General features: G+C 38.3%; 2 protein-coding genes across 2 annotated transcripts in view; both read left to right on the top strand.

The window, feature by feature from the left end:
- The first annotated feature begins 382 nt into the window (after window positions 1-382).
- Window positions 383-6,176, top strand: cope (COPI coat complex subunit epsilon). The gene is made up of 10 exons (XM_032573126.1): window positions 383-536; window positions 712-774; window positions 905-1,005; window positions 1,546-1,698; window positions 2,047-2,100; window positions 2,315-2,396; window positions 2,545-2,700; window positions 4,497-4,565; window positions 5,391-5,465; window positions 5,802-6,176. The coding sequence occupies exons 1-10, from the start codon at window positions 435-437 to the stop codon at window positions 5,853-5,855; spliced, it is 909 nt and encodes a 302-aa protein (XP_032429017.1). The 5' UTR covers window positions 383-434; the 3' UTR covers window positions 5,856-6,176.
- Window positions 6,177-8,015: 1,839 nt separating this feature from the next.
- Window positions 8,016-26,221, top strand: part of cers1 (ceramide synthase 1) — a 31,902-nt gene continuing 13,696 nt past the window's right edge. The window contains exon 1 of the mRNA XM_032571496.1: window positions 8,016-9,292. Within this exon, the coding sequence (XP_032427387.1) occupies window positions 9,056-9,292 (237 nt within the window). The 5' untranslated portion in view covers window positions 8,016-9,055. The remainder of the gene's footprint in view (window positions 9,293-26,221) is intronic.

Here is a 26,221-nt window from a genome sequence, read left to right as displayed (position 1 = left end):
AAACTTGCATACCCTTTAGTTTCATCTTAAACACGTAAGACACTCGTTTAAAACAGAAACACTAGAACATGAAGAGCATAAATCATACTGAGCCACCACAGCAAGTTTGTGAAATGTAAGAGCTCGAGCGTCCTCTGGTGGTATAATTTATACAGCTATGTAGGCTATAACATACAGCATATAGGCTATATTAATTATAATAACCTATGGTTGAGGAGCTTAATTTGGGGTATTTAGAGCGTTAGAGAGATTTGCTAACATGAATTACCCATTTTAGGTAATAACACTGGTCAAAACACACATTTGGAAAAGGAAGGGATGTTTTAAGCGAGAATTCTGTGTTTATTTTCTGAAAAATACATTTCCCAGAATCCTCGGTCGAACGCAGGAAGAGACGTGTTTTTGCGACGTGTCAGGAACTTTCAGTAGTCAACATGGCGGCTCAGCAGGGAGATGTTGATGAGCTATTCGATGTAAAAAATGCTTATTATATCGGCAGTTATCAACAATGTATTAACGAGGCGCAGAAGGTGAAGGTATGTGCTTAATGTTGACACTTAAAATATTCACATATGTTGCTTTATTATGTGCTCGTTTTCGTTTGGCTAACAGCAGCTATGCTAATAAACGAACTAATATTGGTATTTATGATTTCTCCAAACATTTTGCCTGAATGACTTTGCCACTTTAATCTCCAATTTTTTTTTTAAGCCGTCATCACCCGAGAAGGAGATTGAAAGAGACATGTTTTTGTACAGAGCGTACATCGCTCAGGTAAGAAGTGACAGGTAGAAATCTGCTACTAATTGGGTTTTTTTAGCCATTCATAGACTCATCGTGAGTTTATTCTTGTGAAAATAAGCCTTATCCACACCCTGAACTGTGAGTTTCTGTGTATTCCCAGAGGAAGTATGGTGTTGTTCTGGACGACATCAAGGCCAACTCTTCAGCTGAGCTCCAAGCCGTAAGGATGTTTGCAGAGTTTCTGTCCAATGAGAGTAAAAGGTAAAATCGTCCTCAGTTGACGATTGCTTGTCTCTCAAAAAGCACTAGCATCACTAATACTTTTTGAGAAAATATACAGAAATATTGCTTTCTGCATATTTAAATGTATTTAGCTTTATTACCCCTCCTTTTTTCTGAAATAAGTTAAACTAGTATTTTTTTGTTGGTGCAAGATAACACTTTTGCTCTGAACTTTCCATGCACCATATGTTTGCAGTGTGTCTGGTAGGATTACAGATTGAATTTGATACTATTAATGTACCACAAATTCCTAGTAATTACTAGATTTTTCCACTTTTTTAATGTATTTTATCTCTCTAATGTGCTTTTTCTCATAAGCGATCAAACTTAACCTATTATACATTTGACCTAGTTTTTGCTAAATTTTCTATTCAAGTTGACTTTACAAATGCATTTTAAGCATAATAAATTGTGGTGATTGTTAGCTTTAGCTTAATACCCAGTTTGATGCTAACAGATGCAAAAAACAAAACCAAAACCAAAGATTTCCATCAAAACTTTCTCTTTGCTTTTGCTCAGGGATGCTATTGTTACTGATTTGGACAAGAAGATGGCGAAGAGTGTGGATGCTGCCAACACCACCTTCCTGCTCATGGCTGCCTCCATCTATTACCATGAGACGAACACGGACGCTGCGCTCAGAACTCTGCACCAAGGAGAAAGTCTGGAGTGGTGAGGGCAAATTAAAAGACTTTATTTGTTGTACCGTTTCAACATTTCTAAATAACAATTGATCTCCACAGAAAATATCAAGCAGTACCAGTTTGGCTTTGGTATTGTCCACAAAGATTATTGAGTCTCTCTCTATAAGGCCACTCTATGGATTTGTGTAATAAGATTTGCTGCAAATGCATGCCAGTTTCTTGTTGGCATTTAGGTTATTATGATAAATATAAATACTGTATGTGAAAATCTACTTTAGCATCAATGAGTCTTTTTGTTTTGTGCACCGAAGTGTGTTTACATTGTTCTTTTTTATGAAATGGATCAAACTGAACCTAAATCTGAATTTATTTGCAGCATGGCCATGACCATTCAGGTGCTTCTCAGTCTGGACCGTGTTGACCTGGCAAGGTTCGTAGTTGTAGTTTGACATCCTGTAAACTTAAATATAAACAAAAGGTCTTGCAATGAAGTTGAAGATGAACTTTGTTTTGATGACTTGAAAGAATAGCTATTTTTAAAAAAAAGATAATCTTGTATTTTAATTTTAAATCTCAGTTTCTAGCAGCTATTGGTAATTATTGGTTGTGAATATTCTCTAATCTCAATGAACTTTCCTCAACAGGAAGGAACTGAAGAAGATGCAGGAGCAGGATGAGGACGCCACACTAACCCAGCTGGCCACAGCCTGGGTTAACATTGCCGTGGTGAGAAAAAAAACACTAGTTAATTTTATAACATCAGCAGCATAGGCAACATTCATATTTGCAAACATTTGAAGTCTTCTTTAATGAGCTGCCAACTTTAATGCTGTGTCTGATTAAGTGTTTGGCAAACACTTGCTTGTTATTTTAGGGTGGAGAGAAGCTTCAGGACGCCTATTACATCTTCCAAGAGATGTCTGATAAGTACTCGTCTACGCTGTTGCTGCTGAACGGCCAGGCTGCCTGCTACATGGCTCAGAACAAGTGGGAGGAGGCAGAAGGAGTGCTGCAGGAGGCTCTCGATAAGGTCAGACAGCAGTTTTTTCTGCTAGTCAAACTGATTGTTTATGTACTGAACATTGTTGTATGAAAATGAGAAAAATTTAGTGAAAGCCTCCTGAAGCAGAAGGTGTCGTCGGCTGCTCTTTGTTAAAATCGTTGATATTTTCTTTATAATTGTATTTTCTTTTGTGGAAAGGATCGGATCTAATTTTGAATTGTGTAGCCTTTTGGAGATTTTACCAAAAAATGTTTCTGAAGAAAGGAGCAATCACACTTTTACTTCTTTAATTGAAACAATATTTTTTAGTTATATCTGTCTCATTCTTTTCAAGGTAGATAACTTCACTTTTTAAGCTTATGTAAAGATCTCTTACAGGATTTTTGCAAGATCTTAAAATTATATAATTTTTTATTTTGAATGATTCCAACTAGGTAGGTCTTAAATTGCACATTTATTCACACATTTGTTCCATAATTTGTATGTATCTTTTAGTGCTGATTGGGTTAATAGATTAGGAATTTGGGTGTCATTACTTGCCTATTATAACTATCTGATACCTAACTATCTGAAAGTTGCTGGATTGTAGCACTCGAGGACTGAACTCGGTGTTAGGTGTTGAAGTTAGGTAATTCACATAAGTTCAAAAGTTAGATGAAGGTCTTTTAAAGTGTCTCAAATTTAACCCACTCAAACTTCCAGAAACATGTTTCCATTTGTTAGATTTTAAAATGTCACATTGTGTTTCTTTTTCTTAGAAAATCTAATGTAAAAATAGAAATGTTGTACTTAAGCTCAAAGTGCTGGCATCCTGAACAGAGTGTAAATTTCTCTTGACACTGTGAGGAGATGAAGTGTACCTAAATTTAAAAGCTATCCATGCATCAGATTGTGTGTATGTTTCCAGTGAGGCTGCAGAGGCAGCAGTTTTACCTCCAGGTATTGTTTTAATGACAGGGTCTGTAATACTGTGCAATAATCCAGCAGGCTTTGGTTGCTTTAAATTACCTCTACAGACAAAATATAACATGCAAATTATTGTGATCCCATAGACTTGTCAGTTAACTTGATAAGTAGTGTGCTTGGATAGAATAGCATTTGGTGTTTGGGACAGTTACAGCACGTGTTTCTCTAAGCAGCCTCTATAATGACAACTGTGTTGTGGCTGCTTTCTGAGTCTGTCTGTACAAATCTAAAGTAAACATTAAATAACCGTTATCAGTCAGATTTGTTAGCTTTTTCCTATTGCTGTGTCAGTGTTTCATAAATATAAATAAAATGCATTTTTTGTCATTTACCAGCAGATGGCAGCAAATACATTTATTTTAAACAATCCTGCAAAAAAAAAAAAAAAGGTTACTCTATATGGTACAGTAATTTCAGACTTTTTCTTACTTTATCTGTAAAAGTGTTAGGTCTTACCAAAAATCTGTTTCATAATTTTAAGCTGAAGCACCTGTCCACTTTTAATATCGTTACCTGAGCAGCTTAATTGCAGGGCTTCATGTTTACCAGTCAGCCTCGCATTTTTTGCGTTTCAACGATGTGAAAAGGTTAAATTTTTACCGAGTGACAGTTTTTTATTGATGTTATCTCTCACCTAACAGGCAGAACTTAACAAGGGTGTGATATGACTTTCAGCCCTTGTGTTTTGCATGGCTGAAAAAGACAACATTTTATAGTTTACTGATTAATTCAGAGATGTTTTGTGTGCCACTTCCAGTTGTGTGTGGACTGGAAGTGTTTTTTCGCATGTAAAAATGCATAATTTTTATGTATTTGGGTTTGATAACTCACTTTGTATTTTATTTTATCCCTATTAGGACAGCAGTCATCCTGAGACGCTGATCAACCTCATAGTGCTGACGCAGCACCTGGGAAAACCTCCTGAGGTGAGACCAAAGTTCGTAGAGGTCTCTGCAATGACAGCCATCAGCTGGATAACTATCCTTGGGACAAATCTATAAAGAACACACAGACATGCCTGTTCTGTGACCCTAAATGAAACATGCACATTTAAGCAATGTTCTGTTTGCTTTGATTAAATCAGTACATTGCTTACTGCTAACATCTTGTACCAATCACTTAGGCATATCTGCTGTTCAGTGGTGTGAGAGTAGAGTTCATAAGATAAAAGGGAGAATAATCTGACTTGCTTTTGCTGGACGTGATTGCAGTGTACTAGAATGGTGGCCATTATCACGGACACATCATTAACATGTCTGCAGTTGCGATAACAACTGATAATTACACCTCCCTCAAGGTTAACTTGGAGACAATTTCTTAGCAAATTGGAAGGAAAAGGGAAAGGTAATTAGAGAATAATCTTAAAAAAAATGTTAAGTCTACTGATCATTAAGGTTTTGATGTTAAAATAGTTGGTTTGGTGACACAGACCCCAAGTAATTATCAGATATACAGCTTGCATTAGTTTTAGGACACAGTTTGTCTTAAAGAATTGCAAGAAGCAACTACTATGCTGCAAAATATTAATTTTATTCAGATTATTATTTGTGTTAGGTTTAGAGTCTAAATTTTACAAAATTCTGTTCAGTGGGCAGTGTCAGCAGCAGAGCCTCTTCTACTTCAGACTTGTAGAAGAGCAGAAGCATGCATGCAAATGTCTCTTTGGCTAGAAGTAATAATTTGTTTAAGGCTCCTCCTGGTTAATAATCCTTTGTACTGACACCAAGCATAATGTGTTTGTGTTTTCTCAGGTCACCAATCGGTATCTCTCCCAGCTGAAAGATGCACACAAAGCTCACCCTTTCCTCAAAGATTATTTTGCCAAGGTAACAGCTGGATTATATGCTTAGAGAAAGATACTTATCCACTTATCCTCTAAGTAAGAATCTCTGCCATGCTTTCTCAACTTCCCTGTTTTGTAATAGTTACAGAACTGTTTGTAGTGCTAAGCTGGCAGCAAGTATCCTTGGATCTAAGCCGAGAAGGGCATTAGACCTTCACCCTTTGCTGTCACTTTGTGTTGCAATCACACTAGAGTTCAAACGTACATAAACATGTTTAAAATGGGTTTACAACCTGACTGATACAGACTCGCCAGTTTATTAACTAGAATTTGGTGTTTCTGATTTCTAACTATTTTGTTTTGTTTTGTTTTTTTGCAGGAGAATGAGTTTGACAGACTAGCAATGCAGTACGCCCCCACCGTTACAGCATAGACCTTCTGTTTTCCTACAAAACTCCCTCAACAGTGGAGTTTAGGGAAATGACCATGAAGATAACCCTGTTTCTCCCTGTCATATGTTTTTTTTAAATGTTTTTTTTTTCCCCTTTAAAACCTTGGCTGTATTTAAACTGCACTAAAAATTCATATATATATCTGCCTTCCTCCTCAAGCCCTACAAATTTACATTTATTTTAGGGACAGCCGCATTTGTTATACAAGCATTCCTTTGAAATGTTAATAAATGATTGGAAAAACACTGAGCGGTTGTCTTAATATGGGTAAAAATCTACTTAAATAAATCAACTTTGAAATATTTAATTTGTCATTTTGGATGTACAGATAGAGCTTGTTGAATCCAAAGATGAATGAACATTCTTTTAAGGAATGTGTATTTTAAGCGTTTTTGTTTTATTTTAATTATGATCTGCTGCAAATAAAGACACAATTAAGTTTCTTAGAAGATGAGGATATAACCATGAATAAATAACAGCTACTGGAAATGTTCTCAGTGCTTCGTTGGGTTCTCCTTACATCAATTACTTCAGATTATCTGCATTGTTGGGTCTGGTGTCTCACCTTCAGTCAGGTTTGTTGGCACAGTGATACCAGGGTTATTAAAGCGAGTATTTAAAACTGTGGACAGGTGTAAAGTCCTGCAATATAATTTGATCATCTCTTTTAAGCTAATTTTTAGAGTGCTTTCATGTGTCCAGCTATTCAGATGCACTGAGTGGATTTGAGAAAACACAGTGGATCACCAGCAGATAACATGGGTCGTCAAATCTGTGGAAACCTCAAACTTTACTTCCAGAAGCTTTGATCCTGTTCCTCTCCACTCTTCCCTCACATTCTTGGATCTTGATTCTCAAATTAAATCCAAAATACACAAGACAAAAGTAAAAGGTAATTTTATTTATAAAGCACATTTTCAGCAACAAGGCAATACAAAGTGCTTTATACAAATTAAAAGGAAATACAAACAAAATAACAAAACAAATGAAAGGGAAAAGAAAAATAGTCTAATGTTGATCTATCCAAAGTATATAAACTACATAGCTACTCCTATTCAGGGTTGGTAGATACGTATTAAGTATCCTGTGGACTTTCTAAGTATGCTCTAAATTTGTAAAAGTAATGAGCAGTCCATAGTTTCTACGTAATAAAAACTAAATGTTCCTGTTCTGCAAGATTATTTTTTTTATATTCTAAGTTTGTTCTAATTCCTTTTATGGGCTGCAATAATAGGAGTCTCTCTGCATAATAATCTAAAAAATTAATCTAAGAAGTATAATATTGATCTAAATAGTGAGTACTATACAGTTTTTAAAAAAATTAAGCTAACGAGTCACTTATAAACTTGGGTCTCTGGATTCCAATTTTGTTCTAATTTCTTTTCTGGGTTAAAAGTGAGTACTCCACAGTTTCTCATAAAATGAAATAAAAAGAGGAAAAGACACTTTAGGGCATAGCAACATAGCAACATTTAAACAAAACAAAGTATAAAATGAAGACATGAGTGAAGGCGGTGACATTACCAAGGCAATGTCAGTGATTGAACAAAAATAAAAGCTTCATTTATAATTTGTGTCTAATGAATCCATATATTATGAGTTTCATTGTGTAATTAAATTATCATATTTGCTGTACCTGTATATCAGTGGTGTCCAAACCTTTTGCCATAATGGCCAAAATCCTGAAGTTGAAACCACAAGGGGCCAGATAAAATGTATATTTTATAGCTTTTTAAAAAGAGACTGTCACTTTTTTTCATTTGTATCCGCTCAGTAAACAGAAAAAAAAATATATTTGATTTAAATCAACAAAATAGATTTTTGTAGAAAATGCTCAGTAAATCATTGAAGAGGCAAAATAAAAGGTCTTGTAAGATAAGACAAACCCACAGTTTCTACATGTTTGGGTTTGGTTTATTTTTCTTATTTGTGCTGCAAGATTTGCTTTTGACTAATAGCAGATCAATAACTGTGATTCAAGTTACTCAAAGATTAATATAAATGCAAAAAAACCCTAATAAATGAGAATATATATATATAAAAATTAAGATTATGTTATTTATCTGTAAATAAAATGTTGCCCTAAAAGGTGAAAAAGTGTCTGTCTGCCTCAACCTTGCAGGTCAGGGGTCCGCCCAACGTCCTACAGAGGACCGCAAATGGCCCCCGGGCCACACTTTGGACACCTCTGTAGTATGTGGCGCTGTAAGCGGGTTTCTCTGCGCTGTCACTTTAAACCATCCTTTCGGTTCCTCGGTGGTCTAAGTAGAGAGTTCATAAAGAAGATAGCGGGCCAGTAATACGTCACGCCCTTACGCTAGTTTTTTTTTTTTTTTTTGTCATAAACGCAGCTGAGCCATAAACGCAGACTGTCCTCCTTTCTTTGAACGCACCAGTTGATCTCCGCTGTGGACCTGAGAGCGCCTCGTCAAAAAAAACGCAGCGTCGGACACGTTGACCAGCGCCGCAGAAAGAGAAGAAGAAGGAGAAGAAGAAGAAACGACGCATGCCTTCATATACCGGGTTATATGTCAGTCTGATTCTATTTTCGCCGGAATAACTTGTCCGTGCCTCCGAGCGGCCGCGCTCCCTCATGAAGCGGCTCAGGATCGTTATATAAGGCGGATAGCGGTCCGAGATGAGAGCGCGTCTCTGACAGCGGCAACAATAGTCTGGCCGGGCTGCGTGTTCCCGTGTCTGCGCTCGGTTTAAAGGTTAACTCATTAACGGTCCCGCTAACAGCGGGGAAGCTGCTCCCTCCACTGCGCTGTCCGTTTGATTTATTGTAAGCTAGGCGGCTAACCTGCCGCAGATGAGCAGTGTGCGTAGCGGAATGATGAGCGGGACGAACCACCAATTTGCCGCAGATGAGTCAGATTAACGCCAAGAAACCCTTCCTGTAATTTGACGTGGATTTTAATTTCTATTTAAAATCGAATCACCGCCTTTGGTTTGATCTGGCCCCGAAGATTTTTTTCTCCATACAAGAGCAAAGAATGGGCCCATGTCTTAATTTGGGAGACAAAAAATTAGGCGCCTAAAGAGGGGATAAGCCTGTTAGATAAGCTTGCTCTGGGTGCTTTATTGAGCCAACGAGCCTGGTGAGCGGTCAGTCTGGACTCCCTCTGCTCCTCTGCTGGAGGCACCTCTCCCGGTTTTTACCCTCTCTGTCGTCACAGCGATGGGCAGCGCTGGGCCGGTGGAAGTCGAGCCCATGCCGGGCTACTGGGAGCTCATCACCAGAGGCTCCAGCGCCATGCTGGGCGCATGGAGGGACTGTAGCCACTGCGGGCTGGAGTTCTCCAAACGGACCCTCTTGGATAACGCATACATCACCTGGACCGAAATCGCCCTCTTTTTCTTTTGCGCCTTTTTGTGGACGATAATCAGGAAGAGACTGACAGAAAGTCTGTTTAAGGTAGGTGAAAACCTCCCTCACCCTAAATACAAACACACACACACACACACCCACACACACCTACTCATTGCTCCTTCCTCTAAGGCGCATTGCTTCCAAGATGCCAAGAAAAACACGAGCGAGAGGAGGCAGTGCTTGTAGGACAGCTAGGACATATGTTCACACACACACAGCCGGAAAGACAGAGCTTACCCTCTCCCCAGAGAGCTTAACCATAATGTCAGAAAATATTAACCTGACTCACACAGACGTTCAAATAGCACAGCTGCTGCATTCACAGTCTGCTCTTACTCTCTAGTTTGGGTACTGTGAGTCATTCAAGATGGTCGGTTCAAGCTGGGCAAGGAAGTGTGTGCCCACGTGTAGCTGCGATGCACATGCTCTGGTCATGCATGTGAGAGAAAAAGGCCTCACACTTGTTAACTGTGGGGCCACCCACGGCAGGAAACGTTGGCCATATTTACTCCTGTGCTGCACAAATGTGAATCATATTGAAGTTGTAAGGCTTTATGTGCAATAACGTTCACAAATGTTCATACTTAATTTCCCCATTTTGTCATGTTGAAACAAATGTGTAAATAGTGAATAATTGTGAAATGGTGTGAAAATAATGTGTATATATACATACAAAAATATCTTTATTTATTTCAGTGTAAGTAATGTGGAACAACATTTTGCTGAAGTTATAAGTGCAATCCATATTCTTCTTGGAAAAATAGCTTTAGCTCTGTCACAATGGCTGGAAAGCATCTGTGAATAGAAGTTTTCAAGTCTTCTGAGTCGAATCTGGGTCTGGGCTTGACTGACCCAGTTGAGGTCAAGAACAGTTTGTTTGATTCAAGTTCTTCATAATATTTTAGACGTGTCCTTTTCACACCTGATTCACCTGACTGCATTATGTGTTGATAGCAAGTGTTCATGATGAGATCAGTTTAAAATGTCAGAAACGGAGACTGATTTTGAAGTGGAACTTCTTGTCACCTATATTTAGTTTTGAATTGGTACAGCACTTTTTGTGGTCATTTGTTGGAGGTAAATCAGTCACCAGAAAATTAGCTACTGCAGCAATCAAAGTATCCCTTCATACTATAAAAAGATCAAACACCGTCTTTAGAGAAATCAAATGGTGCGGCTGGAAAACTATGGCCTGCTTGGATATATGCGCTTACAGAACTGCAACAACTCTAAAAGCAGCAATCTCACCCCACTTTGTCTAGCAGACACTCAAGCTGTCCTCTGACAGAACTGGACCTCTGCCCAGATCTTCTATATTCTCCTCCTCACCCATCCAAGACCCCGGGTCCCTCCCTCCTCTTTCTGCTGTTAGTTTATGCCAAGCAAGGTTCCTCTCTGCACAGAAATCCTGGATGTGGCACCTTATTCTGAGATACAGATGGTAGAGAGCATCATGCAGGATCTCAGGGCAAATCCAGACTGAAAAAACTCTGAATGAGGCCTGCTTTATCTTTTACAGTATATAATCATGCCTTACCATCACCCTTATGATATTATCAGACTGACTGGTAATTAGTGCCTAAACTTCCTGTTATTGAGTTCATGTCAAATCCAACTGGAGAGGGCGAATGTTAGGGATGAGGCGGGTGGTTTCAGAGTAGGTCAGCCATGCAGAGCTAATTCAGTTACAGTATTATTGTTATACATTATAAAACCAAAGTGAGTTGTCAGGGAAGCAGAAGTAGATTGTTTGTGTTCTTATTTCTTGTGAACACATCCCACTAGCCTGAAACAAAACCAGATTGTTTCTCATTAAGGAGACTGACAAATAAACATGTGTTTAATAGCTGCCTTCTAAAGATTGATGGTGTGGTTTTTACTGTATTGACATGTGCGGTTGCTATGGTTTCTTTAATGGAATAAAGCGAGTGCGGTTAATTACATCATAGATAATTAGGTATGCACATCCTTAGAGCTCATAAGAACCTATAGTTGCTGACTGATAACTTGGACATTAGTTGACAAAGTTCTTTCGATGTTTTAAGACCTTGAAACTTCATCTGCAAACATTTATTAGCTGATTCACAGAAAATTCTGTTAGACTTTTTGTCAAAACCGAACCTGCTGTACCTTCTGCACTAGTATGAACTGAATTTTAAAGAATAGGGAACGCTGTTAAAATATCAACGGCAATTACAGAGCGCTCCACATTTATTGCCACTCTAAGTTGATGACCGTTTGTGGAAACGTTTCATCAGTAATAGATGACTTCCAGCGTCCCTGCAGTAAATTTCTGATGTGATGCGTTCATTTCTCTTAGTCATTCTTCAAAATGGGAAAAATAAGGGAACCTGCTAAGTAAAGCAAATGTGTGTTGGGGTCAGAAACATATGAATGTTATTTGTTGATAATTGATCAGTTTAATAACACAAAAGTATTTAAAATTTTAAAGCAACATTTTAATTTTATTTTATACTGAGTTACAAAAAAATACAGTTTGACTGCAACTTGTTAAAATGGGAAAGACAAGAGAACATGCCATTCAATTGAGGAAGATTTATGTTAACTGGAAAACCTGCTTCTATCTAATTTATTTACACCTAACAAAATGACAAACAGTAAAACATAATAACTTAAACATAGCATGTTTAACTTATTGACTCAATAAGTCAAACATGACAACAACATAAAAAGTTTTAGTATTAGCACAACGTTCAGGAGGAGAGCGGCAGATGTCACGGTCGGACAGCAGGGAAGGTGGGGGTTGTCCCATCAGACGGTCATTTCCACAAGAAAAACCCAGTAAAAGAGCGAGCAGGTTCAGTGCTTCCCTGCCGGACTGCGCACAAAGTAAAAAGCTTGCCTGATCCAATCGACTCTATCTCTTGAAACTGTGTTTAAACAGCTGTAATTGTAAGCAGTGTGAGTCTATCCTACAACAACAAAGTCTTTTTACAAGTTGTGAGTAACTTTAGAGGGTGTTGCATGTTTTCAAATTTAAAGACCAATTCATTAGATAAAAAGTATTCATAAAGATACCGTAAGTCATAATTTCAGAGGTTGTTGCTCCACAGAGTCTGTCCGCCAAGCGGCAATAAAAACTTTATTCGTTTCATGGTCAGTTACTTACAGGACTCTGAGTTTGGTTTGATGAGTTGACTAACTTAAGATGCACATCATGTACTGTAATCATCACTCTCCCCTGCTCAGGAAGTGCTTCTGTTTTTTTCAGCGGGTTACCGACTCGCCTTAATTTTTCTCTCAGTCTGGAGTCTGAAACAACAGTTAATAGAGACATGTCAGAGCAAGAAATCTTGACTTGTTTGTAATGGAAGTACACATAGAAAACTAAATCGTTGGGCTTTTTTGATGGAGGATTTTAAGATAACTCAAGTGGCAAAGCTTTGACCCAAACATGGATGCGATAATCCATTAAATTAGGGACTTCCATTTGTTGCCATCGTTTCACATGTGACTGAGCTGATCTGTTGAGTCTGCTGGGGAGCAGCTCGTTGGGGGTTGCTATCGCTCTGTCTCCCACAAAGGTGTTTCACATTTGCTTTGATGCATGGCTGCATGAGGCACGGCATCACACATCCAGGTCGAATAACTTCTTTTACAAGCCACTGTTATGTAAGATAATCATGCATCCTCACCATGCTCTTCCTCGTCAGCTGGCAGCATTGTAACACTGGCAGTTCAAAGAAAAAATAAATGTGACTTTTAAGATAAGAGCTGAAAAGCTGTTCAGAGGAACTAGCATGTAAATGTTACACTTAGAGTTCCCAGCTACGACTCCTTCCTCATTTTCTTTTTAGCTCTGCTCTGCACAATTTTGAGACAGCTCACGCAGCTTTTGATGTGTTCAAATTTGCTTGCATGATTTGACCGATGGTGTAACATTTGCATCTGTGTGTACAGATGCAGGATGGTTTCAGATGCACAAAGTGCTCATTGTATCTGCATGCTATTTCTTGTTCTAGAGAGTGTAGAAGCAGTTCGTAAGAAGCCGCACGTTGCTTCAACAGGAAGTATAAACGTTCATTAAAAAAAATAAAAATAGAGAAGAAAATACAGTAGAGTTCAGAGAAGAGGAGGGGAATAGTCTGGGGGATTAAATGAACAAATGAAGAGGAGTTAGAAAGAGCACGGCAGAGTAGAAGTGAGCTTGAAGGGCCTCGCTTGCTGACTCAGCTCCAGCAGCCAATCATTAACATAGTTGCATATTCACCCATACACATCCATATGCAGTTTGAAAGGACATATGCTCTTTGACGTCTGCTCACTTTCTAAACGTTTGCGTCCTGCATCCCTGCATCACTCTGCTTGTGTTTTGTGTGCTCTGCAGTCAAGCTGTGTCAGTGGCAGCAGTTTGCAACCATTCTCATAAGTGCCTCTCCGAGCGGTAATTTTGCAGCTTCAGCTTTGTCGCAGAGCTTATCCTCCTGCACCGAGCTGGATGGCGAATGGGGCCGGCTCTCTGTTGTTCTCCTAGTTCGGAAAGCATCCTCTGGGTCCATGGCGTTCCCAACCACAGATCCCAGATTCATTTTCCATTAGGTTGTTGCACATTAGAGCCACAGGCAGAAACCTGATTCTGGGGATTGTGGTTAGCAGGGAGTGATATCCATTCTTCCAAAAGTGCCCACACACATAAAGCTTGCTTGTAGTTTTGACACTGATTGCAAGCAATAGTGAGTTTTTATTACATTAGTTTGTTGTCAGCTCTCTTCTTCTGTGGCCCAGCTATCTAATTTCTTGCTGCATCATATGCATTATGAGCAGCATTTAGGCCATCACCTGACATGCAATATATTTCCACCTTGGCTTTTGATTTGTAGTTCATACACAGAACTTATGGCTTCACTAAACTGTCCTGCACTTCACAGGCTTGCTGAAGTTAATGTAGCTTGTCACTATAATAAATGATCTGGAGCAATCCTAGATATTGATCAACCTCAGTGTCAAAACCACTAACAGGTGAGCCGATTTACATTGATTAATTCTAGAAAGTTCTCATGAGGTATCTTGGCTTCCATCTATATGCCATGTTGACACATATCAGTCACCTGGAAATGACCGTAGACTGAAGACGTGTATGCATGCAAAGAGTAAAATTACACAGCGCAATAAAGAGAATTTTTCTCCTTACAAAGTTTTTTTTAGTCACATATAAAGCATCAAAGATAATGAGGAGTTTTTATACATGTAGGCGAAAAAGCAGAGTCCGAGTTGACCCGGTTTTGTGTGAAAATCCCTACGCCAGGCTTCTGCTGCCTGCAGCTCCAGAGTGCAAGTGGAAGACGATGAAAAATCAACGACTGCATTTAAATATAGATATGTTAACAATGGCCTTCAGATTTTGCATTTGCTAAAACAAGCTATTTTTCTTGTTGTTAGGTTACAAATTAGGTGTTTTATATCAACACCGAGTGGAATATTTGCTAACATCTTATATTAGTGTTCATTTTAATACCTAAAAATAGAAATAAAATGTTGACTCCTTAACAATTGCAACAAATTTAATATAGTAGAAAATTACCATGTGAAGCTGTCAGAAAACCCCCCCAAAAAAACCTGAAAAGTTATACTGGTGGTAAAAATAGCTCCTTGAACTGTAAAGGTTGCGGGCCACTAATGTCTGGTTGTTGCCCCCTTAACGACAACACACACTATGAAGGATTTTCTGATACCTGAAAATGAGTGTTTCACATTGCTGTGAAGGAAATTTGACCCACTCATCTTTGCAGAATCGTTTTAATTCATCCACATCGAAGAGTTTTTGAGGATGAATGATCCTTTCAGGGTCAAACCACAACAGGTGAACGTCTTTTCCCAATTCTTTGGATCTTTTTTCTACACTGCGTGAAAAGATGATGGCCTACTGAAGGCTGCTGATAAACTGACCTTTTCGTTCAAGTTTATAAAGCCAGTTTTAAAAGTGTTGTTTTTTGAGCTTTGTTTCATAATTGAAAGCCCACTCTGCTCCCACTCACCTCCTACCTGCTGATAAACACAAACTCCAGCCACATGTGAACTCAGCAGAGCTGAAGTGGCTTAAATGAATAAACAGACTTTTTAAATATGGCCGCTGTTTTTTCCTTTCTCGGGTTAAAAGGACTGTTATGAATTGTTTTTCTAGTTTTTCAGTAAGATGTGATGTTGAACTCTTAACAACTTGTCACCCAGGTTTATATAACACATTGTTTGTTGCTTCACTGTGGGAATTGAAAAAATGACATCCACAAATGCAGTCATTTTGAGTCTGGACAACCACACTTAGGAACTTTGATGAGAACTTTGTTAATTAGCACCATAGATGACCTTATTCCTCTGCCGTAGATTGACCACAGCCTGGAGCTTTGTTCACAGATTGTAATGTGATGTTCTTGGTTAATAATTTAACAGAGAGTAGTCCTGCATTCCTTAAATTATAGTTGCAACAGGGATGTTTATACATTGCAACGCATGGGGATGAATCAGCTCTGTTTGCAGACAGTCAGACTTTCCTCTGGTCAGCAGGAATCCGACATGAAGCTCTGAGTCTGCGGTCTCCCTCCCAGTCTTTTTTCTTCTCTTCTGTTCCTTCTTGCTCCTTTGTTTGTTTCTCTCTATCCACCCTCAGCGGACAGCCTTTGACTGGGCCAGAACGCACTGTAACTGTGAGCGCCTAGCTTGGTGGATGAATCTCCTCTATCAAGGACACTTTTTATCATCAAGTGAGAACTGAGTAGTCAGAGGTAGCTGAAGTTCACTCTCTTTCTGGAAGGAAAACATCATGTTTTATGGCTTGCGTACCATAATTGTGTGGATTTGTTGTTCTTGCACTGTAGTTATGGGTAAGATCTAAAGAGCCTTTTATTCCCTGGAAGCAATTAGATGAGTTTCCCACTTCACAGATGGACTTTCTCTTTCTCTGTGAAAGAAATTGCAACACTTGTATGGAATCCCTCTCATGCAGAGTGCAGTGTCTGGACAGCCGGCTTTCATCTCTGTCCTTTTCTGAATATACAAATCATCGCACCTCCCCTCCCTCCTTGCTCATGTGTCTTGTCCTCCCTGTCTGTCCCCATCCTCTGTGCAGTTTGGGGTTTGCATAACCGCAAAGCTTAGCTAGTGCAAATCGAGTGGTTGAGAATGAGACCTTTTGATTAATTTCTTCATGTCAGAAAGTCTTCAGACTAGTTAGAAAACCTTTGAAAGGTTTGTTTCGAAGGTCAAAAGAATAAAGTTCCATACAAGACTTGTAATGTTTCCAGTTACATTTAAGCTGAAAATGATTCATGCTGCTGCAAGATTTAGATGTAGTTAGCTTTTTTCCAGTCATAATTCAGTTTGTAAAAGACCCAACTGCAGAGATAAATGAACTTATAAAATTCTCACAAGGGGGCCAGGGCATAGGACACTGGACTTATATTATTATTAAAACCTAAACAGGCGGCTTTATGAATTATGTAAGATTTGAAAGCAATATGTTTTACTTAGTGGTAGGGATGGGCTATAATTCTAGTTTATCAATTAATCAAATTTTCTGTTTTTGAAGATTTAATTGTTGGAAAATCTGGATTTTTTTTGACTAATGCACACCTCTGATTTCCATACTTCAAGTGATGCTAGCCAAGAACTACAATCTTTTTTAACAAACGTCTTTAATAGCTTCTTTCTTTTAAGACTTTGAATTTCAGGTCAACTCACAAAAGAAATTATTGAAATAAAGATCATTTTTAAAGATATGTCATTTGTAAGTTGTTTTAGTCGATTAAAATTATAAATCGGATTTTGTTTAAAACAAAATTTGAGATTTTATTTTTAACCCAAATTGCCAAGTACCATCTAGGGGTCTCAAAGTAAGAGGACCTGGATTGGATTAAAAAATAATTGTGAAAAATAATAGAAATTTCCTTCCTCTTCACAGTTATGCGCTACTTTGTGTTAGTCTTTCACATAAAACCCCAACAAAATAAATGTTTTGGCTCAAATGTGGCAGCATGTGAAAAATGTCAAGTGGTGTAAACAACAGTACACACACCTGCTCTCCTGAACCATAACATACACACTTTGAAACCTCAACACACACCGGTGGTATATGCTGCAGTTAGGAGATAAATAGTTGGTCCGGATGTCTTTTCTCATCAGTTTAAATCAACCTGGCTCTCACAGTTACTCTCACCCGCTCTAGTGTCAGCCCTCGTTCTCGCCGTGTTGCAATAAGTGTGGCTACTGTATTATGAATGACAACCATATGTCTTCCAGCTGTCAGCTTGAACCGTGAGCCAAGTAGGTCTGCGTGCAAATTCAGAACCGCCTGACGCACACATGCAACATGACACATCCAGTTTGCATAAAATCCTTGCACTTTAAGGTGCCGACATGGTTTTAAGGTTAATTTAATTTGAAGGCGGTGATGTCGCGTTCTCTGCAGAGCTGCAAATAAACTTGTCCTCAAAAAGAAGCTTGACCCGCCTGACTAGCTTCAGCTGCATTATCGCTTTGGTTAGTTCTGGTTTGTGACCTGACATTGACACAAACACAGTTAACTGAAGCCATTAGACAAATAAAAGCCAAGCAAGCAAATTTAAATCATTTCTAATTTGCAAAGTAAGAAAGAAATCAGGCCTTTTGGGACATGTTTGCTTTACTTTGTTTGTGCTGCTGTGGAAATCATAAATATTTTCACACACAAAAAATCCTTTCTTAATAAAGAAAAAACATTTTTTAACAATAGCTTTTATTGATCATAGTTTTTCTAAACCTGACTGTATACCGACTTCCAAATAGTTTTCTCTTCACAGATTGCTGCATTTCACCACATGATAACAGAGGGAGTTTATTACAAGAAAGCACGAGTGTGCAGCTGTAGACAGCAGTGGTGACAAAGTGAAAGCAGCTCTTCTAAAATATAACAGAGTGCAGACGTTTTTGTTTTATCACCTAATTCATAGGACATTGTAGCAGAAAACCTGTCACTGAACTCATTACTTCACATCTCCATGATTTAGAGATGCGAGTGAGACGGGCTCTCACATTCCTGCTTCCTAAAAAGGCTGAAATGGTGTTGAAGGGAACACCATTTCGCCATTTTTAAGTGCAAGTTTCCTCTTACGACGCACATTCACACACACATGAGAAATCACAAAAAAATTTAAATAAATAAACATTAAAATGCCTCTGTTGACTGACATATTTTATTTTCATCATGACTGCTTGCCTATACTTTGAATTTGATGGCAGAATAATCTTTTACCATTCTGAAAGACTCATCTTTTCTGATTATTGCACGACTTTTTATATGTGACGGCTGAAGTTAGTGATGGTTTGAAAAGTAGAATGTGGTTTTATTGAAATTGATCAATGAAATACATTTAATTTTTTATGCTTACACATCAAGACATTTTGTTTCCATTAGCTTTTCATACATCACGCTAATGCTGATGCGCTCAGTAGATGTTGTAATTCAGGAGTGTTATTTAAAGCTGTTGTAAAATGAGGTTGCTATGAACAGGAAATTTCAAATCTGTGATATTACATCAGACGAATCAACTTTACAAATAATTTGTCCCCAATGTGACTTAATATTGTGGATTTTCTTGCTGCTGAGCCTGTGTGCGGTTGCTCTGATTCTCTTGACATCAATTTGATAAACAAGCGAGGCGTTAATGTCTCCTCAGGGATTCACTGATGTGCTGGACCTCCCCCAAGCAGGTGTATTATTTTGTTTTTGACTAATTGTCATGTATGAAGTGTGAAGCGTGAGAGGGCTTATCAGAGTCTTAGGGCCACAGTTATGGATCAGGAACTGAAACTGCTGGTCTAAATCTTATGCAAAAAGAAAAAAATAGCTGAACCAGTTACTTCAAACAAATTCAGAAATGCAAAGTCACTTCATGTTGCTATACTGGGAGCCTGACGGGGAATTAATATTAATTTTTCACTCTTCAGAAATAGACAAAGGCGTTTCCTGCACTGCAGCTCTAGTCCGCCAGCATCACTTGTCAGTCAGATTTCGGTGCTCCTGCACACATGTGCATATAGTGGTGAATCATCAGCACTCACTCAGACCCGTTCTAATTTAGTGCCTCATCTAATCACGGGCTTTTAATCAAATTAAGTCCAAATGTTCAGCTGCTGGTGTGAACTATACGGGGGGACTGAGTTTTCCATCTGCCAGCCACAATCTATTCCCTTCTTTTTGGAAAGTCAAAGATCATCACATGCTGCGGCATCCTGTTTCTCCTCAGATGTAACTGATTTGTTATTCAGCAATATCCACCTTAATTATTGGCTTGCATAATTAAAAGCCTTAAAATAATTTATTGCAACAGAAAATCTCACACTGAATGTTTTTTTTTTATTACATTTGTCATGAAGTGGTGCGGTGAGGGTTGGTGAGGCAGACGCTGTAGACCCAGGTAGGATGAATAAATGATTTTAATAACGAATGTCCCAAACAAAGTCCACACAACCAGGCAGCACGACTGAGCAGAAGCCAGGGCTCAACGCCGGTAGCAACTGGTAAATTCAATGGACAAGACAAAGGACTAAACGCACATTCGACACATTGACAACAAATTGACAAGACATTGACAAGGACCCGACAGCGACGCAGACACACAGGTGGCATTAAATACACGGGAGGGTAATCACAGAAACGAGACACACCTGGGAACAATCAAGGGGAGGACAGGACAACGAAGAGACTCACGGACGCAGAAAACAATAAATAAATACACAGAAAAACACGGAACATGACAACATTATTTGGTGGGAAAAATCCCACATTATCACAAAAAATATTTAGAAAAATCAGTTGTTGGACAATTAGCTACAACTCCTGATTTTATTATCTATAAAATACATGTAGATAATATATTTTTTATCTATATATGTATCTTTTTTTAGCTTGAACAATGACCTTACATGCTTTTAATTAGTAATCCACGACTTCCTTTTTCCATGATGCAAATATGTTGACAAAAGATCTACTTCTCTTCAGAACAGAAAAAAGTAGAGAAAATTTCTTTCATGTACGGAAGACGTGATTTATCCTTTTATCTAAATTAATAACACACATTACAGAAATTATTTTTAAGCCTTTGGTACGAAGTTGTGAAATGCTGATAATGGAGGTGGACATTGGACATTGATAAGGACATTTTGATCACTTTTCTTTGACCAACAGGCCTCAGTTAACCTCTATTTCAACCTATTGGTGCTCTGTAGCATACTGAATACTCTTGACTCAACACAATGAGGCTCAAAATGTTGAAGTCTGGAGCTCTTGACTACAGAACTGATTTCTCTTGAATTTACTCAGATCCCGAGGGCTATTGATGGCTTCAGAAATGTTTGTAGAATCGGTCTAAATGCTTATTTTTATGCTGCTCTACAAATGAAGGTGAATGACACATCTCAATTTCATATTTTGATAGGGCGTCTCAATACTTCTGGCAATGTAATGTATGTCAAATTTAGTTCTTCGAGCTAAAAATGACAGAACCGAAGCAGAAAAGATGCTAAGTGTGCTTCAAAGCATTCGTCTTCTCTGTTTCTGTGTTAACATACCTGCAAACTTTCCTGTCAGTGGGATCAATTATTGATCGCGTCTCTGTTTATCCTCCGTGTCACTTACATTTCCTTTTCAGTCTGCGTGGAGGGCTGATTCATCTGAGACCCTTAAGGAACCTATCCCTCATTTTTTGTTTTATTTACAGACATACAAATAAACAGCTGACTCATTTCCCAGCATGCAATCCACCAAGTATGTAGGCAGGAAGGGGAAATAAGGAGGTCAGTAAAAGCTGGCGTGATTCAACATTCGTGAGCTGGAAGCGTTTTTGTTTTCAGTGGGTCAGCAAAGATGTGGCGAGACATGCAGCGGAGAAAACCCCTCTGGGGGAAATGGTCATAAGGTGGCATGCTGTGTAATCTGAGGGTTTGTTCCACAGCTACAAAATAAAGCAGCTTCCCTCCCACAACCAGGCTGCTTTTATTGTTGCTGTTTCTCGTTAGAAACCTTTCCTGTTCCTTCTAATTAAAGCAAAAATAAGCCGGGCGCAGATAGATAGCGTGACGACAGCTGATCTGCAATAACTCCTTGGAGGAAACGGATTAAAGATAAACGTTGGGAACAGCACACAAAAACACTGGCAAAACATAAACATAATAACATTCGGAAAAGCTGAAAAAAATAAAAGAAGAGACCCTACAAAACACAAAAAAGCCCAACAATATAAAAACAGCATGACTTAGTGGGAAATATAAACAAGAAGACACCTTGCAAGTGATTGGTTGTATGATAGAGAAAAAAATTAAGTAAACTTGACATGGTGAAACAAATGACAGAAATATAAAGCATAGAAGAAAAGCAAAGCCCAATATCCCATTTTTACAAACAACTTCAAGCAGAAATGCCAAAGTTAAAACCCTCAATCTTTATCCTCAGTGGCAGCTGTCCGCTCTCCACCTTGTTAAGAACAAGACAGGAGGGCGAATGACATCATTCTCTTTATAGAGGCAGATAATCCACACTGTAAAGTAAAAAACAAATGTATTAAAACGGATTATCGGGTCGCTGATAATATTTGAAGACAAAAAGTGGATTTGAAGCGTCAAGATGTTCTAGAAGGCACTTCAGATTGGATTGTTATAATTGTTAATCACAGATGAATGGGCTATTTTTACCCACACATGTATATATAGTCTAAAACTGGTCATCTGTTGGATTAGCCCTGGCAAATCCTATTTACCCTAAAACCAGAGGGCATCTGTGACAGGTTTGGGTTTAAAGGTACTCCGAGATAACCAGAGTGACGTCGTCAGGCAGCCAGAACGAGATCGAAGCTAGAACGAGCCAAAATAAATGAAAGAAGGCGAATGAGAGCAGGCCTGATTTAACAGATCCACACATGAGCCAGCATCCTGACTCACTGGCCCAATTTATCTTCTTATGCAACAGGCCAACAAGGCAGAGTCCATTCACCTCTTGTCCTCTTTCGTCGCCTGCTTCTAGGAAGTGAACGTGGAGATCTTCTGGAAAAGACTAGCAGTCGAGTCAGAATAGAAAGGAGAATAGAAACGACTGGAATGAGAGGAAGATGATGCTTTTACTCAGACTGATGTCTCACATAGGGCAGCAACTAATGATTATTTTAGTAATCGATTCATCTATTGGCTATTCTGACGATTAATCGGATAAAGAATTGGAACATTCTGCAGATTTTTTTTTTAAACCACATAACTCCCTTATACAATATTAGAAATACATTAAAAGATGCAAATTGTGCCTCAAGTCTAATAAGCTAGCAATGAGATTTAGCGAAAGCACAATCATTTATAGGAAAAGATGCGCAGCTAAAAAAACTTCTAACATCAACATGTGAAAAGTTTAGCCCTTTCTGCTTGACATAACACCAGTAAACGTAAGCCTGATCTGTTGATTGTTTTTGTATTTACCGATAAATAACGGATAGCAAAAGATACTTGATAGGATATTTGAGCCGGGTGAAGTTAAAACTTTGTCACTTGAGGAGTTCTGGGTAGAACATATCAAGATTTATTTATTTATTTTTTTAAATTAAAAAATGTTTATATATTTTTCGTGCAGTTTTAACTTAATTACTGCTCTGAGTATTTTCTTTCAGCAAACGATTTCAGTTAACGATTAATCGCTTGCTAAATTGATTCATTACGATTAATCATATTAATCATTTCATACGATCAGCTTCTGTAGCTTTAAGTTACCCACTTTTTCCTTTTTTTTTTCTCCTTCCCCGATTTCCAGTTCAGAGTCTCTTTGGCAGGGAGGCAGAAAGGAGTGAAATGAGAGGCAGCGATGCCTCAGGCGAGGGGACGAGTTGAGCCAGAGTCGCTCTGTCAGGGGGGGAAGAGGAGGCAGGGCGATCTGTTGAGAGACTGTGGGTCCAGCCTGAGTGTAGTTCAAGACCTTATCAGTCAACTGACAGATGATGAGGGATGACTGTCCTTGACCCACTATATCTCTACTTGGGGGGCTGACATAGAAAACTGATGGATTATGGACAATGAAATCGGAGGGTTGGCTCGATATAGAGAGAAACAAAACATAACTTTTGGCCAAATGGTAAATAATCAATCAATCTACATTTCAGACCAAGCTTTGGATCATAATCTATGTCATTTCTAAGGTTGGTAAAGTTAAAGAAAAGTATGCCAAACAGATAGGGTTATGATAGGGTTATATTATGATATCTCCAGAAAATATTGTATAATAAAAATGGGTATTGTATTTGGGAACCTACACTTCTGTGACCCTGTGAGGATCCTATATGTTGGGATGGATGGATGGATGGATGGATGGATGGATGGATGGATGGATGGGTGGATGGATGGATGGATGGATTGTATTTGAAATTGCAGCCGAGGAAAGCTCCTTTCTTTCAGTGCTCACAAATATGTTTCCATCTTATTTTATTTGCCACAGAGATGCATCAATAAGGCCTTTTCCTATCCTAAAACAAATGCCAAATTTCTTTACAGATTTTAATTTTTATTCTATAGGGGGAAAAAAACACAAAACAAGCGTAAATTTGTACTAAAAATGAAGAAGCTTCACGTTTGATATAGGTATAAGTTTGGAATCCAGCTGAAAGTACAACATTGGGTCGATTTATAAATTAAGGCATAAGCCCCTAATTTTTTTATTAGATTTTCACCGAACAGAAATTTAAGTCTTGTTGAATTTGCATTTGCAGATCAAAAAACTTTGAGAGTTCTTGGTTTTGCTGCATTTTTCAGTACCTGACCCAGTTGTTGCAGACAAAATTGGCAGATTTTTATCTGTCGTTGAGTCATTTTTGCTTCTTTAATTTTCTAGCACATATTGCACATAAAGTTGTCTGTAAATAGACCCTTGAAAAGCAATGTCATGGTACATCGACAGAGGCTTTGTGAAAGTTGGAAGCATACACCGAAGTATTCTAGGTCGCTTTTCTCCAGGGGCTGCTTTTGAAAACATGACAAAAGTTTCTAACAAATACATTTAAAGCAATGGTACTGTGCAGAGGCAGATGGATAGACAGACTGAAGCTTTCTCTTAACTCCAATTTTTTTATAAGCACATTTGAAAGACCAACAATATAGACAAACCTTCAGTTAAAGAAATAAACACTGTCTGTAAAAGCATCAAAATCATGTCCAAACAATCTGTAATGACATGACTAATTTCCATAAACCACTCCATGTATCTATTATTCAAAGCACACCTTATGATCACAGCAGTGATGCTTTGTTGTGCAATTTGCTTACCTTTGGACAGCACATACCCCGCTCTTTGTGTCTCCTCCTCTCTTTGTCTGTCTGTGGTGTGCTGTTATTATGTTGGTAACAATTTTCTTTAACATCTTAAAACATGCTTTTGAAGATGCATCCTCTTATAACCAGGTCATTTTAATATTATGGGGGTGGATTGTTATTTTAAGGTGCTACTTACTCAACACACTGCTTTAATTCTCGAGGACCCAAGTGTCATGTTATCCTATTTCTGATATTGCGAGATGATATATTTTTTATCATGCAAGTAGTCATACTGGCAGTATTATTGATGGTTTGATTAACCACAGCTCTACCAGACAGCAGTCACTTTCTGCTTCTCGCTTACAGAAACCTTCTTTGGAGTTTTTGCAACCAAAGCCAACCAAGAACAGACGGTCTGATGATAAATATTAACTTCAATTTAGGAGTTGAGAACTAACTTAATCTTTAACTGTATGGAGATTATGACATTTTGATGGTTTCTCCACACACCTTCCAAATATTGACCATTAAAACGTTAAATGTCCAGTGACATGATGGTTTTATTGGTGTAGGTTCTCAGTCACCATTAGCTATGTTTCCATCCAATTGAGCAAACTTTTACAACCTTTCAAACTTATTAGATGTGTTTCCATCTACTAGAATTAAATCAATTAACTGCATAATAAATTGTCTTTTTTCTCTCTCTTTCTACCAAAAACTGGATGACAGAAGTCTTCAGTCTGGTGCTTTGGTCTCAACCGGCCCTTTTTTTTAAGCCCGGTTTTGTTTATAGAGACTTTATAATTCTTTTTGTTTGCTATTTTTGTTGATTTGTTTATTTATTTTGAGTATTCAAAATATCCTCCAGTTCCAGTGTTAAATGCTCATTAGAATTTTAAGTTTTTTGAACGTGTTCTTGCATTATAATGGCATTACCATTATATTACTTGAAAATTATCTCAAGACAACGATCGTTAATCGTAGTAACTACTGGAACAATTTATTGTCCAGGAAAATTTGTTATTGTGACAGGCCTAATTGTGCATCCCTAGTTACTTCACTACTCTGCAGGTCGACTAAAGCGTCACACTTTAGTCTGTTGACCACAAGCTGCCTGAATATCAACAATTCATGAGGTTAAAAGTCCTTTCATTGCATAAGCATCTTTTTTTAGGTGTGAGCAATGTTGCCTTCCATCTAAAAAAAGGCAGAAATACAGTAGAGAAATGAAAGACGTTTACAGAAAGGCATCTTTCTATTCTTAAAAAATTATCAAACTGGCTAACCAAGCCTGACTTTGGCTGTTTATACATACAGGATGTATGGGCTAAAAAAAGTCACATTTTCGACATATTTTTCTGAACTAAATAAAGACAAGGCCTCACTGACCTTAAATAGCCATAAAGAAACCTCCAGGGACGTCCTGTCATCACAAGGAACTCCACTTTTCAACAATGCCTGAACATCAGACGTTATTTTGAGAGACCTTCAGGGTGACTCACGATGTGACGAATCTCATAAAATGTGTTATGGTTACTTGAGTGTTTTGTCGTTCGTTTGTGGCGTTAACGTCGGCAAGCAGCTGCAGTTAATAACACAGGAGAAGAACAGTGATTTTGTGCTGCTGAGGAGACAACGCAGTCGGTGTGATGTGTGGATTTGGCGGCTTTAGCAAGAGCATGAAGTGCAGAGTCACTGTTCGCT

Source organism: Xiphophorus hellerii, chromosome 9 (assembly GCF_003331165.1).
Source record: "Xiphophorus hellerii strain 12219 chromosome 9, Xiphophorus_hellerii-4.1, whole genome shotgun sequence".
In the NCBI taxonomy this organism is placed as follows: domain Eukaryota; kingdom Metazoa; phylum Chordata; class Actinopteri; order Cyprinodontiformes; family Poeciliidae; genus Xiphophorus; species Xiphophorus hellerii.
Note: the sequence above shows the minus strand (reverse complement) of the source record. Positions and strands in the feature narration are given on the sequence as shown.

Coding starts and splice junctions, on each gene's coding strand:
- cope (XM_032573126.1), top strand. CDS start 435: ATGGCGGCTCAGCAGGGAGATGTTGATGAGCTATTCGATGTAAAAAAT. Junction 1,006..1,545: donor CTGTCCAATGAGAGTAAAAG/GTAAAATCGTCC, acceptor GCTTTTGCTCAG/GGATGCTATTGTTACTGATT. Junction 2,101..2,314: donor GACCGTGTTGACCTGGCAAG/GTTCGTAGTTGT, acceptor TTTCCTCAACAG/GAAGGAACTGAAGAAGATGC.